At 39.0% G+C, this 23,553-nt stretch overlaps 1 protein-coding gene across 2 annotated transcripts in view; it reads left to right on the forward strand.

The window, feature by feature from the left end:
- The window catches only part of MELK (maternal embryonic leucine zipper kinase), an 88,668-nt gene that overhangs the window by 14,546 nt on the left and 50,569 nt on the right, over nucleotides 1-23,553 (forward strand). For both annotated transcript variants that reach the window (XM_001504318.6, XM_005605628.4), the window contains exons 5-8: nucleotides 1,423-1,566; nucleotides 2,482-2,550; nucleotides 4,322-4,414; nucleotides 8,916-9,014. In XM_001504318.6, the coding sequence (XP_001504368.2) occupies nucleotides 1,423-1,566; nucleotides 2,482-2,550; nucleotides 4,322-4,414; nucleotides 8,916-9,014 (405 nt within the window). The remainder of the gene's footprint in view (nucleotides 1-1,422; nucleotides 1,567-2,481; nucleotides 2,551-4,321; nucleotides 4,415-8,915; nucleotides 9,015-23,553) is intronic.

Here is a 23,553-nt window from a genome sequence, read left to right on the forward strand (position 1 = left end):
TATGTATGTGTTTTTATATATATACATATATATGTGTAGTTTATTCTTTTCTGTCACACAAATGGTCACATACTATAATATCATTCTGTACTTGTTTTTTTCCCCCTCACTTAACCTTTTAGCTTGGAGACCACCTAGCTACATTCATAGAGATTTTAGATGCTTTTGTTTCTTTTTATTTTATATTTATTTATTTGGAAATATAAAGTAGGCTGTTTTCTTTATGTAAATCTTATTGGATAGCATTTAAAAAATTGACAATTGAGGTATAATTGACATACAATAAAATGTACACATTAGGTATATACAGTTTGGCAAAGGTACGTACCCATGTACTTCCCACCCCAGTCAAGGTATAAAACATTCCCATCACCCCAGAAAGTTTTCCCCTGACCCTTTGAAGTTAATCCTACCCACCCACTGCCCTTCCCAGCCGTAGTCTGATATCTGTCACTATAGATTAGTTTTAACTGTTGTGGAACTTGAGATAAATAGAATCATACAGTCTGTACTCTTGTGTTTGGCTTCTTTTGTTCAGCATAATGCTTTTGCAAGTCACCATATCAATATATGCTCTTTTACACTTTGCTTTTTGCACTTAATACTGAATATTGTTTTATATTAGTTCATAAAGAGCTTTTCTTATGGCTGCATAGAATTCCACTTTATAGCTGTGTCATAATTCATATCTGTGAGCATTTGGGTTGTTTCCAGTCTTTTTGCTGTTGCAAATAATGCTGCTGCAGTGAATGACCTTGAACGTGCATTGTTTTGAATATGAGAATCTATCTATAGGAATGGTTCCTCAGTGAGGAACTATGAGGTCAAAGGCTGTATACACTTATCATTTTAATTGATATTGCTTAAATGAAATGAAATCTTAAATGGAAACCCCAGTTTGCAGAAAGTTGGAGCTGCTCTGGAGAAGAAGGGATGGAAAGCCTGGAGCTTCATGCTCTGGCACCTGTTCTCCTGAAGCCTCTGTGGACCCTGTGTAGAACTGGGCTCCTTTAGTACAGACTGAAAATCACTGGTGTTTGGGATGGAGAAGCAGTAATGCTGCTGGGTTTTTTTTGTGTTAAGTAACCACACTAAATGTGAGTGCATTAAGATGAGAATGGATTTAATACTTTGCTATAAAATATAAAACCCTGAATGAGCTTAAAAATCACAGTGGTAGTTGGTTGTACTTCTACCTACTGGTAATAAAATTGGTTGAGAAGAAGAGCTGTTTTTCTCTTTCCTAGAATCACTGTTGACTTTTTTGATCCTGAGTGTATTTTTGAATGTATTTCACTTTGTTCCCTTGCCGATAAGTTGAATTAATAATATCTCTGAGTTAAGTATAATTTTTTATTTTAAATTGCTTGGAAGTGAGTTTTGTAAGTAGTAACTGTCTCTGTGGCTGTGTTGCTGTTGAAGTACTGCCCTGGAGGAGAGCTGTTTGACTACATCATCTCCCAGGATCGCCTGTCAGAGGAGGAGACGCGCGTCATCTTCCGGCAGATAGTAGCTGCAGTTGCTTACGTGCACAGCCAGGGCTATGCTCACAGGGACCTCAAACCAGTAAGTGACTGCATCACAGTTAGACGCTCACTCCAGAGTTCAACATCATTTATCTGTTTTTACTAGCTTTCCAGATCTTCTCTCTGTTTAGGATCTATCTTGGCTTTGCTTCTTTTTTTTGTTTCACTCATCATATATCACGTTTTTTTTCCTCTTTTACTTTTGACTTCTGATGGGCTTTATTGGATGGACTTATTAGTGGCATTTTATCTGTCTGTCGATTGTGTGTGACATTATAAATGTCTTTGTAATCAGCTGTGGACTATCAACCTCAGGTGTTTATCTCTAGGAAAGAAGAATTTTGAGTATTTTCTTCAAGAGTATTGTCATTATTTCCATTCAGTACTCTTTCCCTAACCCATTTTCCTTTCATTTTAATTCATTACACCTCAGAAAGGAACAGTTCAATGGAATTGACAGAATCTACTTTTCAAGGACAGAACAAAATGTGAATACTCTTAAGTCTGCAGGCCCTGAATAATATGGATGATGGTGAACGTGGCTTTTAATGTTACTTGGTACCAGAGTCAGGGACCTAGAATTGGTCTGACAAGATATGGCAGTGTTACTCTACTTTCCCATCTGTTTATACCCAACCCTTTAATTTGAGGTCACTCTTTTGGTTTAAACTTGCCTTTGGCATACATTGTGTTTGCTTTTAGTTGAACTTCAGACCACCAAGGCGAAAACGGTTTATCCTAATATGTCTCAAGGGGAAGTGGGATAGTTATCAACATTCCTCCTCTCTCTCTGTTTATACTTCTTATCATTTCATTTTTTTAAAATGTTTTTCACTCTGTTGTACACAGGCTATTTAATATAAACAACTTTAAGTCATTTTTACAAAGGGCTAGACATATATAAGTTATATAAGGAAGTCAGTATATAGTTATGAAAATATGTTTTTGTCCCCAGGAAAATTTGTTGTTTGATGAATATCATAAATTAAAGCTGATTGACTTTGGTCTCTGTGCAAAACCCAAGGTAAGTACAGAAATAAAAATGCATTTATTTCCTTTGTAAATGCACCTCTTAATGTGTTATCTTGCATTGACTTCCACTTAGTCTTTATTGAGCCTGGTCTCATCCATTGAGAAGAATGTTAAATTTCATCCCTTCTATAAGTTCTCTAGATGATTCTACTATGTAGCCAAGATTGAGCACAACTGCTCTAGGTCCAGGATTTGTCCTGCTGAAGACCCCATGGGTGTGCTGTGAGAGAATTTGCACTGCTGAGGTGACAAGGGGCCACCGCAGCATGAATGCCGCATTGACCATGTGTTTGCAGTTTGAGTATGTTGCCACTAGATGATGCCTTTGTTCTTTTAGATATGAGTTTTGGGAATTTAGTGCAAATCTAATCTTTGTTATCCAAATGGTTATATAACCAACCATTAGTTACATTTTGAGAGATAGTCCCCTTTCCTTATAAAAGAAGAAGGAAAAAGTTCACATGCATTTTTAAATTTATACTGTTACGTGTTTCCTTAGTTTGCACCCCGCAGTTAGGCACTGGTGTTCTCCAGCACACCTTCTCTTTGAGGTGACGTTGAACTCTCCGGCTCAGCTGTCTGCAGCAGGGCTCCGTGTGGCTGCCTGTTGGAGGCTTCCTCCTGAGTTCTCTAATGATGGTTCTCACAGTCTCTAAAATGAGCTGTCTGTACTCATTCAGAATGTTGAAATTGCAGACCTGTCTCAGTCCTGTGTAGTCCCACGCTTATTTCCTGCCCCAGTGAGAATTAGCTAGGTGCAAAGGGAAGCAGATTTTGCCCCTTTGGCTGAATGTCTTATTCTTTCTGATTTTCCTCTCCTTCCCTTGGCCCTTCAGAGATCCTCAGTGGAGCCTTGTGTCTGGGAACTAAATGCTAGAAGGCATCTTTTTGATCCTCACGCGTATAAAGATAAAACATACTTTGAGCAGATAAAGTGGTTTTAAGTCACATTCTCCACAGGAGGCAGTGGAGAATATTTGACAGAGTCCTTTAGCCTTTCTTTATGGCTGCCGCAGATTCGACCCACACAGACACCATCTAAGGAAGCAGGAGTTGGCTAGGAGTGGATTGCCTTAGCTTTCTGCTGAGGAGCTCACTTCTGGGCATGTTGTTGCAGTTGTCAATGAATCTCACAGTTTCACAAGTCATTCGCCACTTGTAGAACTCTATACAAGTGTTGGGCAGTAGTAGCAATTTCATTATGTCTCAATATTTCTGTGGGAGAGCAGAGGAGGTTAAGCAGATTCCTCATTTTAACAGATCTGGAAGCTCATGTTGTGATTTGTGTTATAACTGAGTCTGAAAACAGACTCCCAAGGCACTGTTCTAGGTAGCATATTGCTCTCTTCCCTGTAAGGAAGAAGCTGCTCTTCTGTATTGGTAAAGATTTGATATTGGAGGTAAAGTCCAGTAAAGAAATAGTCCTTTTTCCTCAAGTGCTTGGAGGTGAGAAGACGTGTGTGCTTCCGTGTATGCTAAGCTGATTATCATGCGAGTGGATATCTAGGGAAATATGAACCTCACTCGACTGGGGTACGGGGGAAAGGATGTTGCTCATACCAGGTTGTAGCAGTACTGGAAGTCCAGAGAAGAGTGAACCACACATGCATGTAGGCAGAGAGCATTGGGTTGGCTGCAGAAGTCTCTTATTTGGGTAATTCTTCATCTAGCTTCTCTTTGCTGTGCTGAAAGAATGTTTATCAAGGTTTTAATTCTCTTAAGTGCTGTAATTACGAAGTGTTTCATTTCTACCTTATTGGCAGGATAACAAGGATTACCACCTACAGACATGCTGTGGGAGTCTTGCTTATGCAGCACCTGAATTAATACAAGGCAAATCATATCTGGGCTCAGAGGTAATTATTCATTGATTAATTCAGTATGTAACCAATATGCACATATTGGTGACCTGTAGTGAGTCAGGCATTGTGCATTGGGGATATAATGATGTGGTAAGAAATAATCTTGTTAATCAGAGAGTTCAGTCTGTTCAGAGAGTGAGATATGTAAAGTAATACAGGAAATCAATAACCTGTAAGAAATATAATACATAGCATACTCATGAAGCAAGGGTATATTTCTGGTGTCCTTGTTTTGGTTTCTTTGGTGTTAAACAGTGCTGTAGTTTAGACTGGTTAGTCCAGCCCAGTAGGGCACAAGGCCAGGGTTGCAGGCTCAGTTTTCAGAAATGCTGCTTAGCACAAAGAAAACCTGTGTTTTGTCCATAACCAACTCTCCGAGGCCAGCAGTCCTGTGGAGGAGGCCCAGGCTCAGAAGGCCTGGGCATTGCCTGCTTTACCGCCAGCTACCACAAGCCACTCAGCCCCTTCCATTCTCTGGAGTGCTAGTTGAGCTGATATTAGCATCATAAGATAAAAAAGGTTTAGTCGTTAAAAGCTCAGGAAATGCTGGGTTGAAGAGTTTCCTTTAGTTCAGGATATCTCTGAACCTTTAATATGTTCTTATACGGTATGATCCTTTGGGTATGGGAGTGCCACAGATAGCAGCTGATCTCGATTTTACTTGCCTACAGAAACTACTTTTTATGTGGAGCATCTTTTGGAACTAGTGTTATGTGAGAGAAATTTGGGGATATGCTAGTTTATTTAATTTGTAATGTGAGAAGACAGTAACTAACTTATTTTTGGTGAGTTTTTATTTGGATATAATCTCAAACTTACAGAAGAGTTGCAAATATGGAGTGAGGAACTGCTGTATATATTTCATCAAATTCACAATTATTTACATTTTTCCCTATTTGCGTTATCACTCTCTATGTTTATGTATATATATGTATATTATCTTTTTGAACCAATTGAGAGTAAGTTGGAGACATCATAGTTGTTTATCATTAAATGCTAAGTATATATTTCCTAAAAGCAAGGATCTTCTCTCTTATAACTGCACTTTACTTGTCAAAATCAGGGAATTTAACATTGATACTATTTATCTAACCCAGAATTCATGTTCAAAAAGTGCTAATTGTACCAATAATGTCCGTTAGAGCTATGTTTTCCCTCCAGTCCAGGATTCAGTTCAGGATCATACATTGCATTTAGTTGTTGTGTTTCTTTGATCTTTAATTTGGAAGAGTCCCTTGGGCTTTCTTTATTTTCCTTGGCTTTGACATTTTTGAGGAAGCCAGTTATTTTGTAGAATGTCTCTCAGTTTGAGTTTGTGTGATGCTTCCTTATGATGAAATTCAGGTCGTGCATTTTTGGCACAAATACCACCAAAGTGATGTTGTGGCCTTCTTGGTGCATCATAGGAAAGGGAATAAACTTTCACTGAGCATTCATCATTGTTCTGGAATCATACTAGATCCTTTTTTTTTCATTTGTGGTAAAATACACAACATAAAATTTACCATCTTAACCAATTTTTTTGAGTGTCTTAACTATTTTTAAGTGTATAGTTACTATCTTAACCATTTTAAATGTGCAATTCAGTAATGTTAGGTACATTCACCTTGTTGTGCAACCAATCTCCAGGACTCTTTTCATTTTGCAAAACTGAAACTCTACTCATTAAACAATTACTCTCTATTTGTTTTTCCCCACCCCGGGCAACCATCCTTCTTTCTGTCTCTCTGAATTTGACTACACTAGGTGCCTTATATGGTGGAGTCATACAACATTTGTCTTTTTGTGTCTGGCTTATTTCACTTCATATAGTGTCCTCAAGGTTCATGCGTGTTGTAGCATGTGTCAGGATTTCCTTCCTTCTTAAGGCTGAATAATATATTATTCTTTTGTTTGCATATACCACATTTTGTTTATCCATTTATCCATGGATGGACAGTGGGATTGCTTCTACCTTTTGGTTATTGTGAATAATGCTGATGGGAACAAATATCTCTTTGAGATCTTGCTTTCACTTTTTTTTGATGTATACCCCAAAGTGGAATTGCTGGATTGTATGGTAATTCTGTTTTTAATTTTTTGAGGAACTGCCATACTGTTTTCCATGGTGGCAGCAACATTTTACGCTCCACAACAATGCACAAGGGTTCCACATGCATTTAGGCCACAAAAATCCTTTGGAGTGAATGCTATTATTCCATTTTATAAGATAAGGAAGATGAAGAAATTGAGGCTCAAAAATTAAGTGCCTTTACAGGGTCACACAGCTGATAACTAGAGGTCAAGATTTGAACTGAGTAAGGCTTTACTACATGCCTGTGCTCTTTCCACTATTCTATCAAGTCTCCCAGAAGGAGGGATAATCATATGCCCAATGCTCACAAGATTCCTAGAGGGCTGATGATGAGGCCCTGGTGATTCGAATGCATCTGAGATTTTCCTATGGGATCTTAAGTAGTTTTCTTTTCCATTTTAGTACAACTTCCCATCCTTGTAGGACAGTGTCTTAAGGACAGTTTACCAGGGAAATGTCAGGGCACTTGTTAAAAGACACAAAGCACAGAGTGATGTCAGCATCATGGTGGAGTGATCTCTTCTCTTAGTTTCTCTCCTCTAAGATACAACCAAAAGGACATTCATAAATCAACAGAGAACATTCACACAACACAGTAGACATCTGAGAGATCCACACAGCCGTATGTCTCAAGCTTGGGGGTGCTGGATGCCCCCAGGAGGGAGTGGAAGGAGGTAAGGGGATCTCCTCTCTCTCCCAAGCGGCAGCAATCTAGGGCGTAGGACCTTGTGTGTCAGCTGCCATGCAACCCTAAGAAGAGAAGGGGGAAAATGCATCCCTGTATGGGAATGCTTGTACTCTTGGAGTTGTCTCCCAGCCTGTGGGAATGCTCCACACTGAAGTAGCTGAGAAATCGTGGGGGCATCCACACCAAGCTGAGTAGCCCAGGCAGGCAAACAGTGAGTGCAGAGTTGGGGTGCATGGGATTATGCATGTGAAAGAAAGAGCGCTTCTCCCCCTGCCTGGCACACCAGGTCAGCCAATTGGCCAGAGCAGGGGATCCCAGCCAGAATGCCTGTGCATATGTACGTGTGTAAGGCAGCAATGGCGAGTGGACAAATGCAGATGGGTCCTGTTGGCAGAGCTTCCAACGGACAGGCACATCTGCCAGGGATCACAGAGGGCTCAGAAAACACAGCTTCTATGCCTTCCCCCCGCCCTCCAGTAGTGGCAGGTGTGGAATCTGTGACTAGATACTACCACTATGCAATGGCAAAAGTCCACCCCATCAGATAGCATAAAGAAGTATATTAACACTTGAGACCAGAAGGAAAATGACAAGTACCCACTAATCAATCCTGAACTCACAGAAATTTATGATCCAAATGACAGAGAATTCAAAATAGTTATCATAAAGAAACTTAATGACTTACAAGAAAACAGAAAACAGTTTAATCATCTCAGGAATAAAATGAATGAACAGAGGGAATTCTTCACAAAAGAGATTAAAACTTTAAAAAAAACAACAATCAGAAATGTTGAAGATGAAAAACAGTGAATGAGATAAAGAAAAATCTGGAGTCCTTAAAAAACAGCTGATATTATGGAGGACAGAATCAGTAATTTAGAGGACGGAAATATAGAAATGCTGTAGATGGAAGAGGAGAGAGAACTAAGACTAAAAAGAAATGAAGAAGTTCTATGAGAAATATCCAACTTAATTAGGAAACAGATACTGCCCTTCTTACCTCTGAAAATTTTCCTGTGGCTCAAATGGTGGGAGCTGTGACTTCTCAACCAATGGTGGCATCATTATTGGCTAAGGCCAAATGTTGCTTGAATAAGTAGTTAGTGCTTAGGACTCATGGGACACATGGGTAGCTTATATAAAGGTTAAGCACCTCCTGGGATTTTGAGATTTGTAGGGCTATTTGTGCTGGCAGGCTAATTTCTGGCCTCTATATTTGAAAAGTCAGTTGTTGAACTTTGTTAAGGTTTCTCTACATGGAGGGGACTTTACAGTTGAGCTTAGTCACATTTGCAGATTATTAATGTAAATTTTAGGACTTGTTTTACTGTCCTCATGCATGTTTACATAATTCTCGTATGTAGTAAACCCTTAGGAGCACCGTACAGTTGTCTCTCAGAATCAGAGATGCGGCCTCATCTCCTTCCTTACCATGCCCAATCCAGCCAGGCCACTGGAAATTACTGTCCATTAAGCCTTAGAGTCCAGCAGTAGAGGAGAGTGCACTGAACTAGAAGTTGGGAGGTCTACCTGGGTGGCCTGCCATTGACTGGGTGACTTTGGGCCACCTTCCTTTGTGGGCTTTAGGTTCCCTGTGTGTAGAATGAGCAGGTTGAATTGGATGATCTGTGAGCTCTTTTCCAGCTCTGTGAAGAATCTGTGATTCTATTACATGTACTGCCATTCTGAAATATGTTCTAAATTTTTTTGAACTATTTTTTTCTCCCTTTCAGGCAGATGTTTGGAGCATGGGCATACTCTTATATGTACTTATGTGTGGCTTTCTACCATTTGATGACGATAATGTCATGGCCTTGTACAAGAAGATTATGGTGAGTATTACAAGGCATAGAGTTTCAATGTAAAGGTTTTCTATACTGCATACTATATACTTCTATTTATAAAAGTACAAAAACAGGCAAAAGTAACGTGTTAGAAGTGAAGATAGATAGGTTACTCTTTAGAAGTGGGTAGTGACTAGAAGAGGGGCATGAGGTGCTTCTGTTTCTTGATCTGGGTGCTAGTTGTACTTGTGTATTCAGTTTTTGAAAACTTGTCAAGGTGTACCCCTATGATGTGTGTACTTTTCTATATGTATACTATACTTCTTCAATAAAAAGCTTAACAAAACAAAAACAAATGAGAAAGTAAAGACGTGAGCTGATTTTCCTGGTGAGAGTTTTTGTTTTGTATCCTGAAATGATACCTTAGTAAGTTGCTGTGTTAAATCATATTTTCCTATTGAGTTGTGATAAAATAAGAGAAACTGTTTCTTTTTGAAGGTAGAGTTTGGCTTTAGGATATAATAAAACCACGGATAAGAGTACTGTAAGCTTTGTTAAACTCATATGTATCAGAGACAGAAAGTAGATTTGCGGTTGGGGGGCTGGGAGGGTGGTGGAATAGCACTGGGGAGTGACTGCCAATGGGTACGGGGTTTCTTTTTGGGGTGATGAAAATGTTCTGGAATTAGATAGTGGTGATGATTGTGCAACTTTGTGAATATACTGAAAACTACTGAACTGTACACTTTAAAAGGGTGAACTTTACGTTACGTGAATTATATTCAATTAGAAAACCTCCAAAAATCATATCTGGCAAGGAAAATAGTAAAATTCTTTTTAAAGAGTTACTATTCAAAAGAAGATATGTAAAGGGGAAGAAAGAGCACCATATTGTGTCCATTACAAACCAGGGTCACACCAGCAGAGCACCTTCTCTGAATTCAGCTTGAATTTAGTTCTGTTTAACAGACATTTCCTGAAGGTGTTGTTTGTATGGGATACTGCAAGGCATGGACAAGGATCTGTGAACTTGATCATTGTCCACCAGGGCCTGATTTCTTGTTGGAGACAGGTGCAAGGCTATCTAAAAAGGGCAAAGGGTCAGGGATGCCATATTGTAACACAGGTATACATGAAGGACCGGGTGAGGGATTTGGGAGAACGTCTTAGAGGAAGTGGGGTTTGAGCAGGGCTTTCAAAGAAGGGTAGTGTGGTTCAGAAAGGGATGTGGGAGACAGCATGCCTGGTAGAGCAGACGGTGTGAGCCAAGGCATAAGGTGGGAGAAGCATGGGAGAAGTGGTTGGAAGTTTTATGTGGCTGGACCATTGGGTCTCTAACGGCCTTTAGGGAGGGAGACTACCTCAGTCAACTCTCATTTCTGTGAAGTAGCGCTCAGAGGTGAGTGGTCATCCCATTTCGCTCATTGCTTACCCTGTAGAACACAAAGTCTCAGAGCTCTGAGTTCAGTCTTTATTTTTTAGTTTATTTGACTTAATAGTTTTTCCTATATCTCACCCTGGAAAAGCCTTTAAAATAAATGCCAAAACTACAAAGAGTAGTTTTGGGAAGAGATGGAATGGTAGTAGTCGCAACTCTCTGAAGGCTGAGGCGCTCCAGTTCTGCAGGGTCGAAGAGAAGCAGTGTTAGCAGTAGCTGTTAACCGCTGCTGGGGGAACTGTGTTTGTGGGTTTCTCCTTGGGAAGGGGAGGTGGACGTGGCAGTGGGCTGGAGGCCGGCTTCCTGGGGAAGCCAAGACAGCCTGCATTTCCTCCCATCCCTTCTCAAGAAGCTTCCTCTACGCTTTGCGGGGTAGCAGTCATTGCTTTGGCTCTGTCTGCTGACTGTGGCCGCAGTTCCTGACTACACAGAGCTACACCCCGCCGTGTCAACAGCAGGAGCAGGGGAGAGCAGCATTAGGATCGCTTTGTAGCTTCAGCATCAGTTAACAGAAGTGGAGCCGGGAGGAGGCTTGGTCTTTGGGTGGCTCAGCAACAATTTTCCAATTATGCTTTTAAAGAACATTGGGTTGGCCTCTTGAATTATTTCCTCTTTTCACTACTCTTTTCTCTGAAGTAGAGCTGTGTTTCTTGTTCTGAAAGTAATTTCAGTATTATAAGCTACTAGTATATTTTACCCTACTCCTTTTTGGGGAACTCCATGCCAAAGAAATAAACTGACAAGACAGATTTCTCCAAAGATGAGCTAGATTTGGATCTGCTAGGTGATGTAGCCCCAGGCTTATAACTTTTAGAATTCCAGAAAGACAGTGTGGGGACACATAATCATAGAATTTCCCTGTTGGAAAAAATCTCACAAATCAAGTTTGTCACTCTGCTGCTTGTTTCATATTTAAATCCTCACTAAAACGTCTCCTGCCTTGGCTGTGTCCGGGTAATCTCTCTCGGGGCAGGGAAGCCTTAGCTAATGGACTTGGAGCAGGGGTTCGCAATCCTGGCTGAACGTTCGCATCTCTTGGGGCACTTTAAAAAATACTGAGTCCAACTCCTAGAATAATTAAATCTGAATCACACTGGTATTTTTAAAATCCAGGATCTCTCCTTTCTGTCACTGGACTTTGGGAAATTAGCCTCTCTGTGCCCCACTTTCTTCATCTGTAGAATGGATGGAACGATAGTATTTTTAGCATAGGGTTGTTAGGATTAAATGAGTTAATCCATGGAAAGCATTTTGAGTAGTGCTCAATAAATGTCAGCTATTATTATTAACATACATTTCTAAATTTAGTTTGCCAATATTTTGTCCAGGACTTAAAATTTGTTTGCAAATTTTCCTTTCTTGAACTATTTTATTGGTTCCTTGGGTGTTTTATGGAATGTGTTTGTAAGTCCATCTCCATCAGTGTCTTCTTTATGGGAAGATTTTTAAATAGCGTGTAAGTCAGATCACATCACTTTATTAGAACTCTCCAGTGTCTTCTTTCCCATCTCAATCAAGTCAAACCAGACTTGGCCCTGTGGGCTGCAGGCTTTATCCCATGTGTACTGGCCTCCCATTACCTCGATGCCCCCGTCACCTACCGCTCCTCCCTCCTCGCTTGCTCCATTCACTTGTACTCCTTGTTGTTTCTTTCTGTCCCCTGGTTGCTTGAACATGCCAAGCATGCATCTGCCTCAGGGCATTTGTTCTTGCTCTTTCTTTCGCCTGAAAGGGTTTTCTCCTGGATAGACACTTTGTTCCCTCCTCTCCTCAGGTCTCTGTTCACACGGTCTCTAATTAGAAAGGCAGCTGTTCGTTTGTTGTTCTTTTGTTAGTTTGTTTGATCATTTGTTCATTTATCCATTCATTCAATGTTCTTTCACCTTAGGAAGCAGTTCAATATTTATTGAACACCAAATCTGTGCCATGTGCTTTTTTAGTTGCTTGGGCTGTATCAGTGAGTAAAACAGATGGAGGGTCTCTGCCCTCGTGGGGTTTATGTTCTAGTGATAAGGATATAGAAAAAGACAACTAGCATGATAAATAAGTGAATTATATTAAAAGATGCTACTTGCTTTAGAGAAAAGAAAAAATTGAGCAGGGTAAAGAGGAATTGGGAGAACAGATTGGGGTATGGAGGAAGTGGAGGGTAGGTTGCATTAATAAATAAATAAGGTGGTCAGAGTGAACTTCACAGAGGTCAGATCTGAGCAAGACTTGAAGGAGGTGAGGGTGTTAGTCAGGTGGCTATCAAGGAGGGGAATGTTTCAGGCAGAGGAAACAGCAAAGGCCGATAGGCAGAAGCATACCTGGTATAGTCGAGGGAGGGCAAGAGGGCTAGTGTGACTGGAGTGGAGAAAATGCGGAGAGCCGTAGGAGGTGAAGTCTTGGGGAACAGGAGATCTGACTGACGGGCTTCGTAGACTCTCGTAAGGACTTCGGCTTTTTGTCTAAGTGAAATGGGGAGCCCTTGGAGAGTTTTGAGGAGAAGAGTGACATGGTCTGATTTAGGTTTTAACGGGATCACACTGGCTGCTGGGTGGAGATAGAATGTAGGGAGCAAAGAACCAGGGAGACTGGTTAGGAGGATATTGTAGAATTTTCAGATAAGAGATGGTGGCCATCGAGGTGGTGAGAAGTGGTTGGATTCTGTTTTTTTTTTTTTAATTATTTTTAAATTAACGGCATAAAATGTGCTTTTGTGTGTGTGTAGGGGTCTACAAATTTTAACACATATATAGATTCATGTATCCGCTACCATAGTCAGGATATATGTTTAGACTAATCTGTAGTCTTTTGAAGGTATAGCTGACATGATTTGCTGAAGGACGGGATAAGGAGAGTAACCTGAGCGACTCCACAGCTGGAGCTGCCCCCAGCTGGGATGGAGAAAACTCCTGGTAGAGTGGGAGGATGAGGAGTTCAGCTTGGAACATAAAGAATGTGTCCATTTTGTCTAATTTTTCAAATTTATTGGCATAAGGTTGTTGACCCAGCGACAAAGTGTATATCAGATTTTATGTATTTTTTTCAGATTAGTCTATATATATGGAAGGAATCAGGTATTTTATCTCTTTTTGCTACTTGCTTCTGAGTTTTTTCACACAGATGGTAGCATACCACAAACGCTGTTCTGCTTCTTGTTTTCTTCACTTAACAGTATGTCTTGGAAATCATACCACCTCATACCCAGTTCAGAACCTTTTCACTTTTTTTAATGACTGCATGAAATTGCAGTGTATACATGTACCTTAATTTATTGAACCAGTCCTAGGTTATTGGACATTTAAGTAATTTCCAAGTGGTCATTTGTACATTATAAATATATCTGTATGAAAATTCCTAGAAGAAGAGTTACTGGTCAAATGGTATGTGAAGTAGTAATTTTGATAGATATTGCCAAATTGCTTCCCAGCGAAGTTCTATCTGTTTATACAACAAACCTGCAAGAGCGTGAAAATGCCTATTTCTCCATATCCCCATCAATATAGTGTATCTCTTTTTTTGATCTTAATGTTTAAGATTTTGTTTTGCTATGGAGGAATTTTTAATTTTTATTTAGTCAAATTTATTCATCTTTCATTGTTGTATTTGGAAAGGTTTTCCTACTCATTTTTTAAAATTCTTATCTTTCCTTCTAGTAGTTTTACAGTTTCATTTTTTTATGTTTAAATATTCGAGTCCCCTGGAATTTGCTTTAGTATGGTTTCTTGACTTTAAACATTAATAAAGAAATTGTAGAGATTTGTTTTCATAGTCTAGATTCTGGTTTTCAAAAATCTTGTAATTATAGTGGCAACATAGCCCTATATACTTATATATATATATTTATTTATTTATTTTGTGTGTGTGTGTGTGTGAGAGAGAGGAGGAGTGGGGGAAGATTGGCCCTAAGCTAACATCTGTTGCTAATCCTTCTCTTGTATTTTATGTGGGATGCCACCACAGTGGGGCTTGACGAGAAGTGCTAGGTCTGCGCCCAGGATCCGAACCTGCAAACCCTGGGCTGCCGAAGCAGAGCATGTAAAATTAATCACTATGCAGCCAGGCCAGCCCCGCATATATACTTATATTTGAGGGTCATTAACAATGCACGTAAATCTGTATTTCAAATAGTCTTGATAATTTCAAGTTTCGAGACAATTTGTTGGATCTGATTAGGTCTTTTTCTAACCTTATATTTTGGCTGATGGGCTCATGCTAAGAGTAGTGGTGTTAACTCTGTTATTGTTATTTGCTTGTGCTTGTATTTGTAGTCTTATCTTTAATTTGTGGTTTCTTTGCAAGAATCTTCTTAAGCCACTTGGCTATTTTGTGAGGATTTAGTTTAGTTAAGCCAGATGCTATAGCCTGTAAATCCATTGAACTGGGCTTAGGTAAAGCACAACACTTCACAATATACAGAGAGTGGGGCAAGATGGAGCCACTGTCATCTATCATGTGTCACTGTCACAGTCAAGGAAAAATTACCTCCTACTGTAGGTTATTTAGGGACTAGTGAGGGTCCCAGTGCCAAGCCATATACTAAATATTAATAAAGCTTAATTTCTGTCCTGTTTTTTAGATAGAAAATGAATATAAATAGAAGTCCTAGCGTATGCTTCCCACACCCTAGCGTATCTTCTTACATACCCGCTGGGATGCACGTGTCCCACCACTGAAGACCACCCATCAAGAAGAATGAGTGGTAGACTCTACATATTCTTTAGATAGTCCCTCAGTTAATGTCATCCCTCTCAGCCAAGTTATCAAGTGTCAGTGAATTAGGGATTGTCGTCTCTGGAAATATCCTGAAGTTGTGGCTATGCTGACTAAGGACAAAAGCGACTGTCAGTTTAACTGGGGCTGGGATTGACATCCTTCTGTGAACACTGAGCCTTCTAAGGATACCTGACTTCTTCTTGATGAGTATTTAGCAATTGCAGTAAGACATTATGCCATGAAGGATGACTATAATAACTTTATCCAGGAAAAGGTTTGAACATTCACCTCGTCCATATGACAGTAAACGTGTCCGACTTTGAGCAGTCTAACTTCCATATAGCCATTGGAGATACACCTAGTAAGACAAAATGAGGTACCGTATGGATTTACTAACTGTAAACTTTGATTTTAGAATAATTATATCTCTTCTTTATAGTGATGATTATACAGGGCTGTACTCTTTGATTTGCAATGTTAAAATGATGTAATCCACCTGTAAGAGGAATACTTGGCCGGAGGGCAGGCATTCAGCTCTTCCAAATAATATCTAGGCATTAGGGGCAAGTTGAACAGAAGGGGAAGGTGGTGGGTGGTGGAAAGTATTAGTCCATCTGTTAAGAAATCATCCTACCAACCCTGACTCTTGGATAAGTAATGTGATGCACAATTCTGTAGATGTGTGAATAGCTAGGAGTCTGTGTTGCATTAACTGATTCCTTTCTAGAGTGTTATAAAGGCCAGGAAAGCTTGGTTAAAACCTTAGTCAGTCTTCTTGGCTAGGTGATAGAGACCAGAGGTTGGCAATCCAAATCTGGCCCACTGCCTGTTTGTTTAAATAAAATTTTATTACAACACAGTCATACCTGTTTGTTTAGGTACTCTCTGTGGCTGCTTTCGAACAGCAATGGTGGAGTTGAGTAGTTGTGACAGAGATTGTATGGCCCACAAAACCAAAAATATTTACTGTCTCTTTACAGAGAAAGCTTGCTGCCTCCTGGTGTAGAGTTAGTGATCTCTAGTAGACTGACACTCCCCAGAGGCCGCCTGCTCCTTTCCCAGAACGTTGGCCTGGGATACCCAGGCTTGCAGTTTATCAAGAAACTCACATTCAGTGAATTGTTTTTAATTGAAAAACAAGTAGGTATGGTAAGAAGTTAAAACTTAACTTCTTGAAGCATGAGTACATAATGAACAAGAAGCTTCCTGCCCATGCAGCCCCATTTCCTTCCACAGAGGAGAGTATTAGAAATACGTTTGCAGGAATTATCTGTACTTGTATATAACCTTTGGAATTATATCATCCACACAGTTACTGGACCTTGCCCCCTCCTCCTTTTAAATTTAATGCTCTACTTTGAAGATTGTTTCATATTAGTCCCTAGTATGTATAGGTTTTCATTATTTTTTTTAATGGCTGCATGTTACTTGTGAAATTTCCTTTATTCTATGTTTGTGTATATCATTTTTAGAAATTATTTTTTTTTTTTTAAAGATTTTATTTTTTCCTTTTTCTCCCCAAAGCCCCCCAGTACATAGTTGTATATTCTTCGTTGTGGGTCCTTCTAGTTGTAGCATGCGGGACGCTGCCCCAGCGTGGCTTGATGAGCAGTGCCATTTCCGTGCCCAGGATTTGAACCAACGAAACACCGGGCCGCCGGCAGCGGAGCGCACAGACTCAACCACTCGGCCACGGGGCCAGCCCCTAGAAATTAATTTTTAATTACACAAGTAGCGCATGAAAACATTCTCTGTATAAAGAACATTGCAGATGCTTAAAGTTCTCTTGACATCTCCTCCAATATCTGTCCCCCACCTGGCAGCCTTCACGCAGGTAACCACTGTTATCACCCTGGGTCTGCCAGGCCTTTTATTTGTATTGTAGTAGAGTCGTGCATCTCTTCGTGATGAGGATACATTCTGAGAGATGCATCGTTAGGCGATGTTGTCATTGCATAAACACCCTAGAGTGTACTTACACAAACCTAAATGGTATAGCCTACTAGACACCTAGCCTCTGTGCTATTATTCTTATGGGACCACCATTTTATGTGTGGTCTGTGTTGACTGAAACATTGTTAGGCGGCACATGACTGCATTTTGTGTTTTTTTCTTACCATAAATGGTATCATACTAATATTATTCTCTACCTTCCTTTGTTTACTCAACAGTATGTGCCATGATACATATAACACATTCATTTTTATAAATAGTCTATCTGGCTCTTCCCTTGTTGAACATTTTAGGTTATTTTCTATTTTTCTCACTAATATAAGTGATGCTCAGTGAGCATCCCTACACATACCTCCTTGGGTATCCTAAGTAGTAGAATTGCTGGGTCATGGGGTATGACATTTGAAAAATTAACAGATGTTGTCAAATTGTGCTCCAGCATTTTTTTCAATTTATATTCCCGCCAGCAGTATGTGAGAATGCCTGTTTCTCCACAGTCTCTCCAGTATTGTTGTTTATCAAAATTTTAGATCTTGGTCAATTGAAGGGTGAAAATGGCATCTGATGTTTTTACTCATGTGTCTTTAATAATTAGAGAGTTTGAACTTATTTTAAATGTTTGTATATTTTTTTCTGTGAACTGCCTATTTATGGCATTTGCTTATTTTTCTCTAAAGTTGTTGGTCTTTTTCTTATTGAATTATAAGAACACTTCTTCAATAAGGAATCATAATAATTGCTACCATTTATTGAGTGTTTACTATGTGCCAGGTGTTGCTATATGCTCTCTACCTGGATTAGCTCATTTAATCCTCACGATAGTCCAATGAGGTAGGTACTGTTTTCACACCCTTTTTAAAGATGAGGAGAGTGAAGCAGAGAGAGGGAAGGTAATTTGCCTAAAGTTATCCAACTAATTATTGGCAGAATTGGGATATGAATTCAGGTGGTCTGGATCCAGCACCTGTATTCCTAACTACGATGCTCTAGAGCATCCCAAGAAAATTAACACTTTGTCCTGTGTTTATCTATAAATTTAATTTTTTCCCCATGTTTTTTCTAGTACTTTTACATTTTTAATACTAATTCTTTTATCTACCAGGAATTAATATTGGTATAGCAAGTAATAGAGACCCAACTTCTTTCTTTATTAATAAAATTTTTATTTCAAAATAGTTTTAGATTTACAGGAAAGTTACAAAGATAGTACAGAGAGTTCTCATTTATCCCTCACCCAATTTTCACTGTTATTAACATCTTACCCTACTAGGTATGTTTGTCACAACTAAATAACCAACGTTTGGTACATTACTATTAACTAAACTCTGTATTTTATGTAGATTTCACTAGTGTTTATCTAATGTCCTTTTCTGTTCTAGGATTCTTCCAGGATACCATATTATAGTTAGTTGTCATGTCTCCTTAGCTTTCTCTGATCTGTGATAGTTTCTAGGAATCCAGTTTCATCCCTTTAATAAATAAAAATAAATAATTTGTTGTCCCAGTACTATTTATTTAATAATCCATCATTTTCCCATTTATTTGAATTGATGGTTTTATTAGATATTAAGTTCCTACATTTACATATTTCTTTTTCTGGGCTCTTTATTTCGTTGCATTTATCTTTTTATCTATTTTTGTCTTATACGCAATTGTTTTAGTTTCTTTTTTTTTTAAAGTTTTTTTTAATTTTCCTTTTTCTCGCTAGAGCCCCCCAGTACATAGTTATGCATTTTTAGTTGTGAGTCCTTCTAGTTGTGGCATGTGGGATGCCGCCTCAGCGTGGCTTGACGAGCAGTGCCATGTCCGAGCCCAGGATTCGAACCAGTGAAACCCTGGGTCGCCGAAGCAGAGCGTGCGAACTTAACCACTCAGCCACGGGGCTGGCCCCTACTGTTTCTTTATAATACCATTTATTTAATGTCTGGTAGAATTAGCCTCCGTTTATTATTCTGTTTTTCCTGTAGAATTTTCCTGGCTGTTCTACTGTGATTGTTTTTCCGTGGTGTACTTTTTAAATGAAATATTTGGAAAGCTAATAGGTTCATAATTTGATGGAATAAAGTCTGTTCCATTTTAAAAAGGGATGATTTGGTATGTATCTCTGGTGTTAATAATGGTGAATGAATGAGCCAGGATTGGAGATCTGGCCCTGGGTGTTTTAGTCCCTTCAAAGGGTCTGTATTCTCACAGCGCAGAAACACAGTTTTGTGTACTACTTGACCACCTTTTTATTTCTTAATTCTTTCGGTGTCCTATTAGTCCTGTCTTTTTCTTTTGGAAACGTTGTTAAATTATAGTACATCTTTTTTTTATTGAGGTACCATTCGTTTATGACATATGTATTTCAAGTGTACATCGTTATATTTCTACTTCTGTATAGACTGCATCGTGTTCCCCACCAAAAGTCTAGTTACCATCCATTACCATACGCATGTGCCCTTTACCCCTTTTTCCCTCCTCCCACCCCCTTAAGGTCCGTCCATGTTGTTGCAAATGGCAAGATTTCATCTTTTTTTATGGCTGAGTAGTATTTCATTGCGTATGTATACACCATGTTTTCTTTATCCATTCATCTGTTGATGGGCACTTAGGTTGTTTCTGAGTCTTGCTATTGTGAATAATGCTGCAGTGAACATAGGGGTGCATATATCTTTTTGAATTAGTGTTTTGTGTTCTTTGGACCCAGAAGTGGAATACCTGGATCATATGGTAGTTCTATTTTTAATTTTTTGAGGAATCTCCATACTGTTTTCCATAGTGGTTACACTATGGAAAATTTATATCCCACTGGCAGTGTACGGGGTTCCCTTTTCTCTGCATCCTCTCGCGCACTTATTATTTCTTTTCTTCTTTTATTAAATAAGAATTTATTTTTTATTTATTTTTTCCTTCTTCCCAAAACCCCCCAGTACATAGTTGTATATTTTAGTTATGGGTCCTTCTAGTTGTGGCATGGGACACTGCCTCAGCATGGCCTGATGGCGGTGCTAGGTACCATGCCCAGGATCCAAACCAGTGAAACCCTGGGCTGCTGAAGCAGAGCACGAACTTAACCACTTGGCCAGGGGGTTGGCCTCTTTCTTGTCTTTTTAGTAATAGTCATTCTGATGGGCATGAGGTGATATCTTATTGTGGTTTTGATTTGCATTTCCCTGATGATTAGTGATGTTGGACATCTTTCCATGTGCCTATTGGGCACCTGTAGATCTTCTTTGGAAAAATGTCTGTTCATATCTTCTGCCCATTCTTTAATCGAGGTGTTTGTTTTTTGTTGTTGAGTTGTTTGAGTTCTTTATATATTTAGGATATTAACCCCTTATTGGAATATGTAATTTGTAAATATCTTCTCCAAGTCAATAGGTTGTCTTTTTTTTGAGGAAGATTAGCCCGAGCTAACTACTGCCAATCCTCCTCTTTTTTCTGAGGAAGACTGGCCCTGAGCTAACATCCCTACCATCTTCCTCTACTTTATATGTGGGACGCCTACCACAGCATGGCATGCCAAGCGGTGCCATGTCCACACCTGGCATCCGAACCGGCGAACCCCAGGCTGCCAAGAAGCAGAACATGCGCACTTAACCACTGCACCACTGGGCCAGCCCCTGTCTTTTTCTTTTGTTGATGGTTTCCTTTGTCACACAGAAACTTTTTGATTTGATGTAGTCTCATTTGTTTATTTTTTCTTTTGTTTCCCTTGCCTGAGGAGACATATTCAAAAAGATACTGCTAAAACCAATTTCAAAGAGCATACTGCCTGTGTTTTCTTCTAAGAGATTTATGGTTTCAGGTCTTACGTTCAAGACTTTAATCCATTTTGAGTTAACTTTTGTCTATGGTGTAAGATAATGGTCTACTTTCCTTCTTTTGCATGTGGCTGTCCAGTTTTCCCAACATCATTTATTGAAGAGACTTTCCTTTTTCCATTGTATGTTCTTGGCTCCTTTGTCGAAAGTTAGCTGTCCATAAATGTATGAGTTTGTTTCTGGTCTCTCACTTCTATTTTGTTTGATCTGTGTGTCTGTTTTTCTGTCAGGGCCATGCTGATTTGATTACTATAGCTTTGTAGTATATTTTGAAATCAGGGAGTGTGATACTTCCAGCTTTGTTCTTTTTTCTCAGGATTGCTTTGGCAATTCACAGTCTCTTTTGTTCCATATAAATTTTAGGATTCTTTGTTCTATTTTTGTGAAAAATGCTGTTGTGATTCTGGCAGGGGTTGCTTGACTGAGTAGATTGCTTTAGGTAGTATGGACATTTTAACTATGTTAATTCTTCCAATCCATGAGCACAGAATATCTTTCCATTTCTTTGTGTCCTCTTTGATATCTTTCAATGATGTCCTAGAGATTTCAATGTATAGATCTTTTTCTTTTTTTAAGATTTTATTTTTTTCCTTTTTGTCCCCAAAGCCCCCAGGTACATAGTTGTATATTCTTGGTTGTGGTTCCTTCTAGTTGTGGCATGTGGGGTGCTGCCTCAGCATGGTTTGATGAGCAGTGCCGTGTCCGCGCCCAGGATTCAAACCAACAAAACACTGGGCTGCCTGCAGCGGAGCACGCGAACTTAACCACTCGGCCACAGGGCCAGCCCCACAATGTATAGATCTTTAACCGCCTTGGTTAAATTTATTCCTAAGTATTTTATTCTTTTTGTTGTGATTGTAAATTGGATGGTATTCTTCATTTCTCTTTGTGCTAGTCTGTTGTTAGAGTATAGAAATGCATCTGATTTTTGCGTGTTGATTTTGTACCCTGCAACTTTACTATATTTGTTTATTATTTCTAATAGTTTTTTGATGGTTTCTTTAAGATTTTCTATATATAAAATGATGTCATCTGCAAACAGTGACAGTTTTACTTCTTTCTTTCTAAATTGGATACCTTTTATTTTTTTTTCTTACCTAATTGCTCTGGCTAGGACTTCCAATACTATGTTGAGTAAGAGTGGTGACAGTGGGCATCCTTGTCTTGTTCATGTTCTTAGAGGAATAGCTTTCCCGTTTTTCACCACTGAGTATGATGTATGTTAGCTGTGGATTTTTTGTATATGGCCTTTTATGTTGAGATACTTTCCTTCCATACCCATTTTATTGAGAGTTGTTGTCGTAAGTGAATGCTAAATCTTGTTACATGCTTTCTCTGCATCTGTTGAGATGATCATGTGGTTTTTATTCATTTTGTTAATGTGGTGGTATCACACTGATTGATTTGTGAATTGAACTATCCTTGCATCCCTGGAATAAATCCCACCTGATTGTGGTTTATGATCTTTTTAATATATTATTGTATTCAATTTGTTAATATTTTGTTGAGGATTTTTGCATCTATATTCATCAGTGATATTGGCCTGTACTTTTCCTTTTTTGTGTTGTCCTTGTCTGGTTTTGGTATCAGGGTAATGTTGGCCTCATAAAATAAGTTAGGAAGTGCCTCTTCCTCTTCAGTTTTTTGGAAGAGTTTGAGAAGGACAGGTATTGAATCTTCTTTGAATGTTTGGTAAAATTCACCAGGGAAGCCATCTGGTCCTGGACTTTCGTGTTTAGGGAGGTTTTGATTACTCCTTCAATCTCGTTACTACTGAATGGTCTATTGAGTTTCTCTCTTTCCTCTTGATTCTGTTTTGGGAAGTTGTATGATTCCAAGAATTTCTCCATTTCTTATAGGTTATCCAATTTGTTGGCATATAGCTCTTCATAGTATTCTGTTATAATCCTTTGTATTTCTGTGGTATCCATTGTATTTTCTCCTCTTTCACTTCTGATTTTATTTATTTGAGCCTTATCTCTCTCTTTTTTAGTGAGTCTAGTTAAAGGTTTGTCAGTTTTGTTTATCTTTTCAAAGAACCAGCTCTTAGTTTTAGTGATCTTTTCTGTTGTCTTCTTAGTCTCTATTTTGTGTATTTTCACTCTGATTTTTGTTTCCTTCCTTCTGACTTTGGGCTTCATTTGTTCTTTGTCTAGTTCTTTTACGTGAGTGTTAGGTTGTTTATTTGAGATTTTTCTTGTTTCTTGAGGTAGGTAGGCCTGTATTGCTATATACTTCCCTCTTAGTACCGCTTTTGCTTCATCCCCTAAATTTTGATATGCTATGTTTTCATTTTCCTTTGTCCCCAGGTATTTTTGATTTCTCCTTTGATTTCTTCATTGATCCAATAGTTGTTCAGTAGCATATTGTTTAGTCTCCTCATATTTGTGACTTTTCCAGGTTTCTTCCTGTAGTTAATTTCTTGTTTCATACCATTGTGGTCAGAAAAGATGCTTGATTATGATTTCAGTCTTCTTAAGTTTATTGAGACTCGTTTTGTTTCCTGACATATGGTCACTCTTTGAGAATGTTCTGTGCACTTGAAAAGAATGTGTATTCTTATACTTTTGGATGGAATGTTCTATGTATATCTATTAAGTCCACCTGGTTTAGTATTTCATTTAAGGCCACTGTTCCCTTGTTGGCTTTCAGTCTGGATGATCTATCCATTGATGTAAGTGAGGTATTA

Source organism: Equus caballus, chromosome 25 (genome assembly GCF_041296265.1).
Source record: "Equus caballus isolate H_3958 breed thoroughbred chromosome 25, TB-T2T, whole genome shotgun sequence".
Taxonomy (NCBI): Eukaryota; Metazoa; Chordata; class Mammalia; order Perissodactyla; family Equidae; genus Equus; species Equus caballus.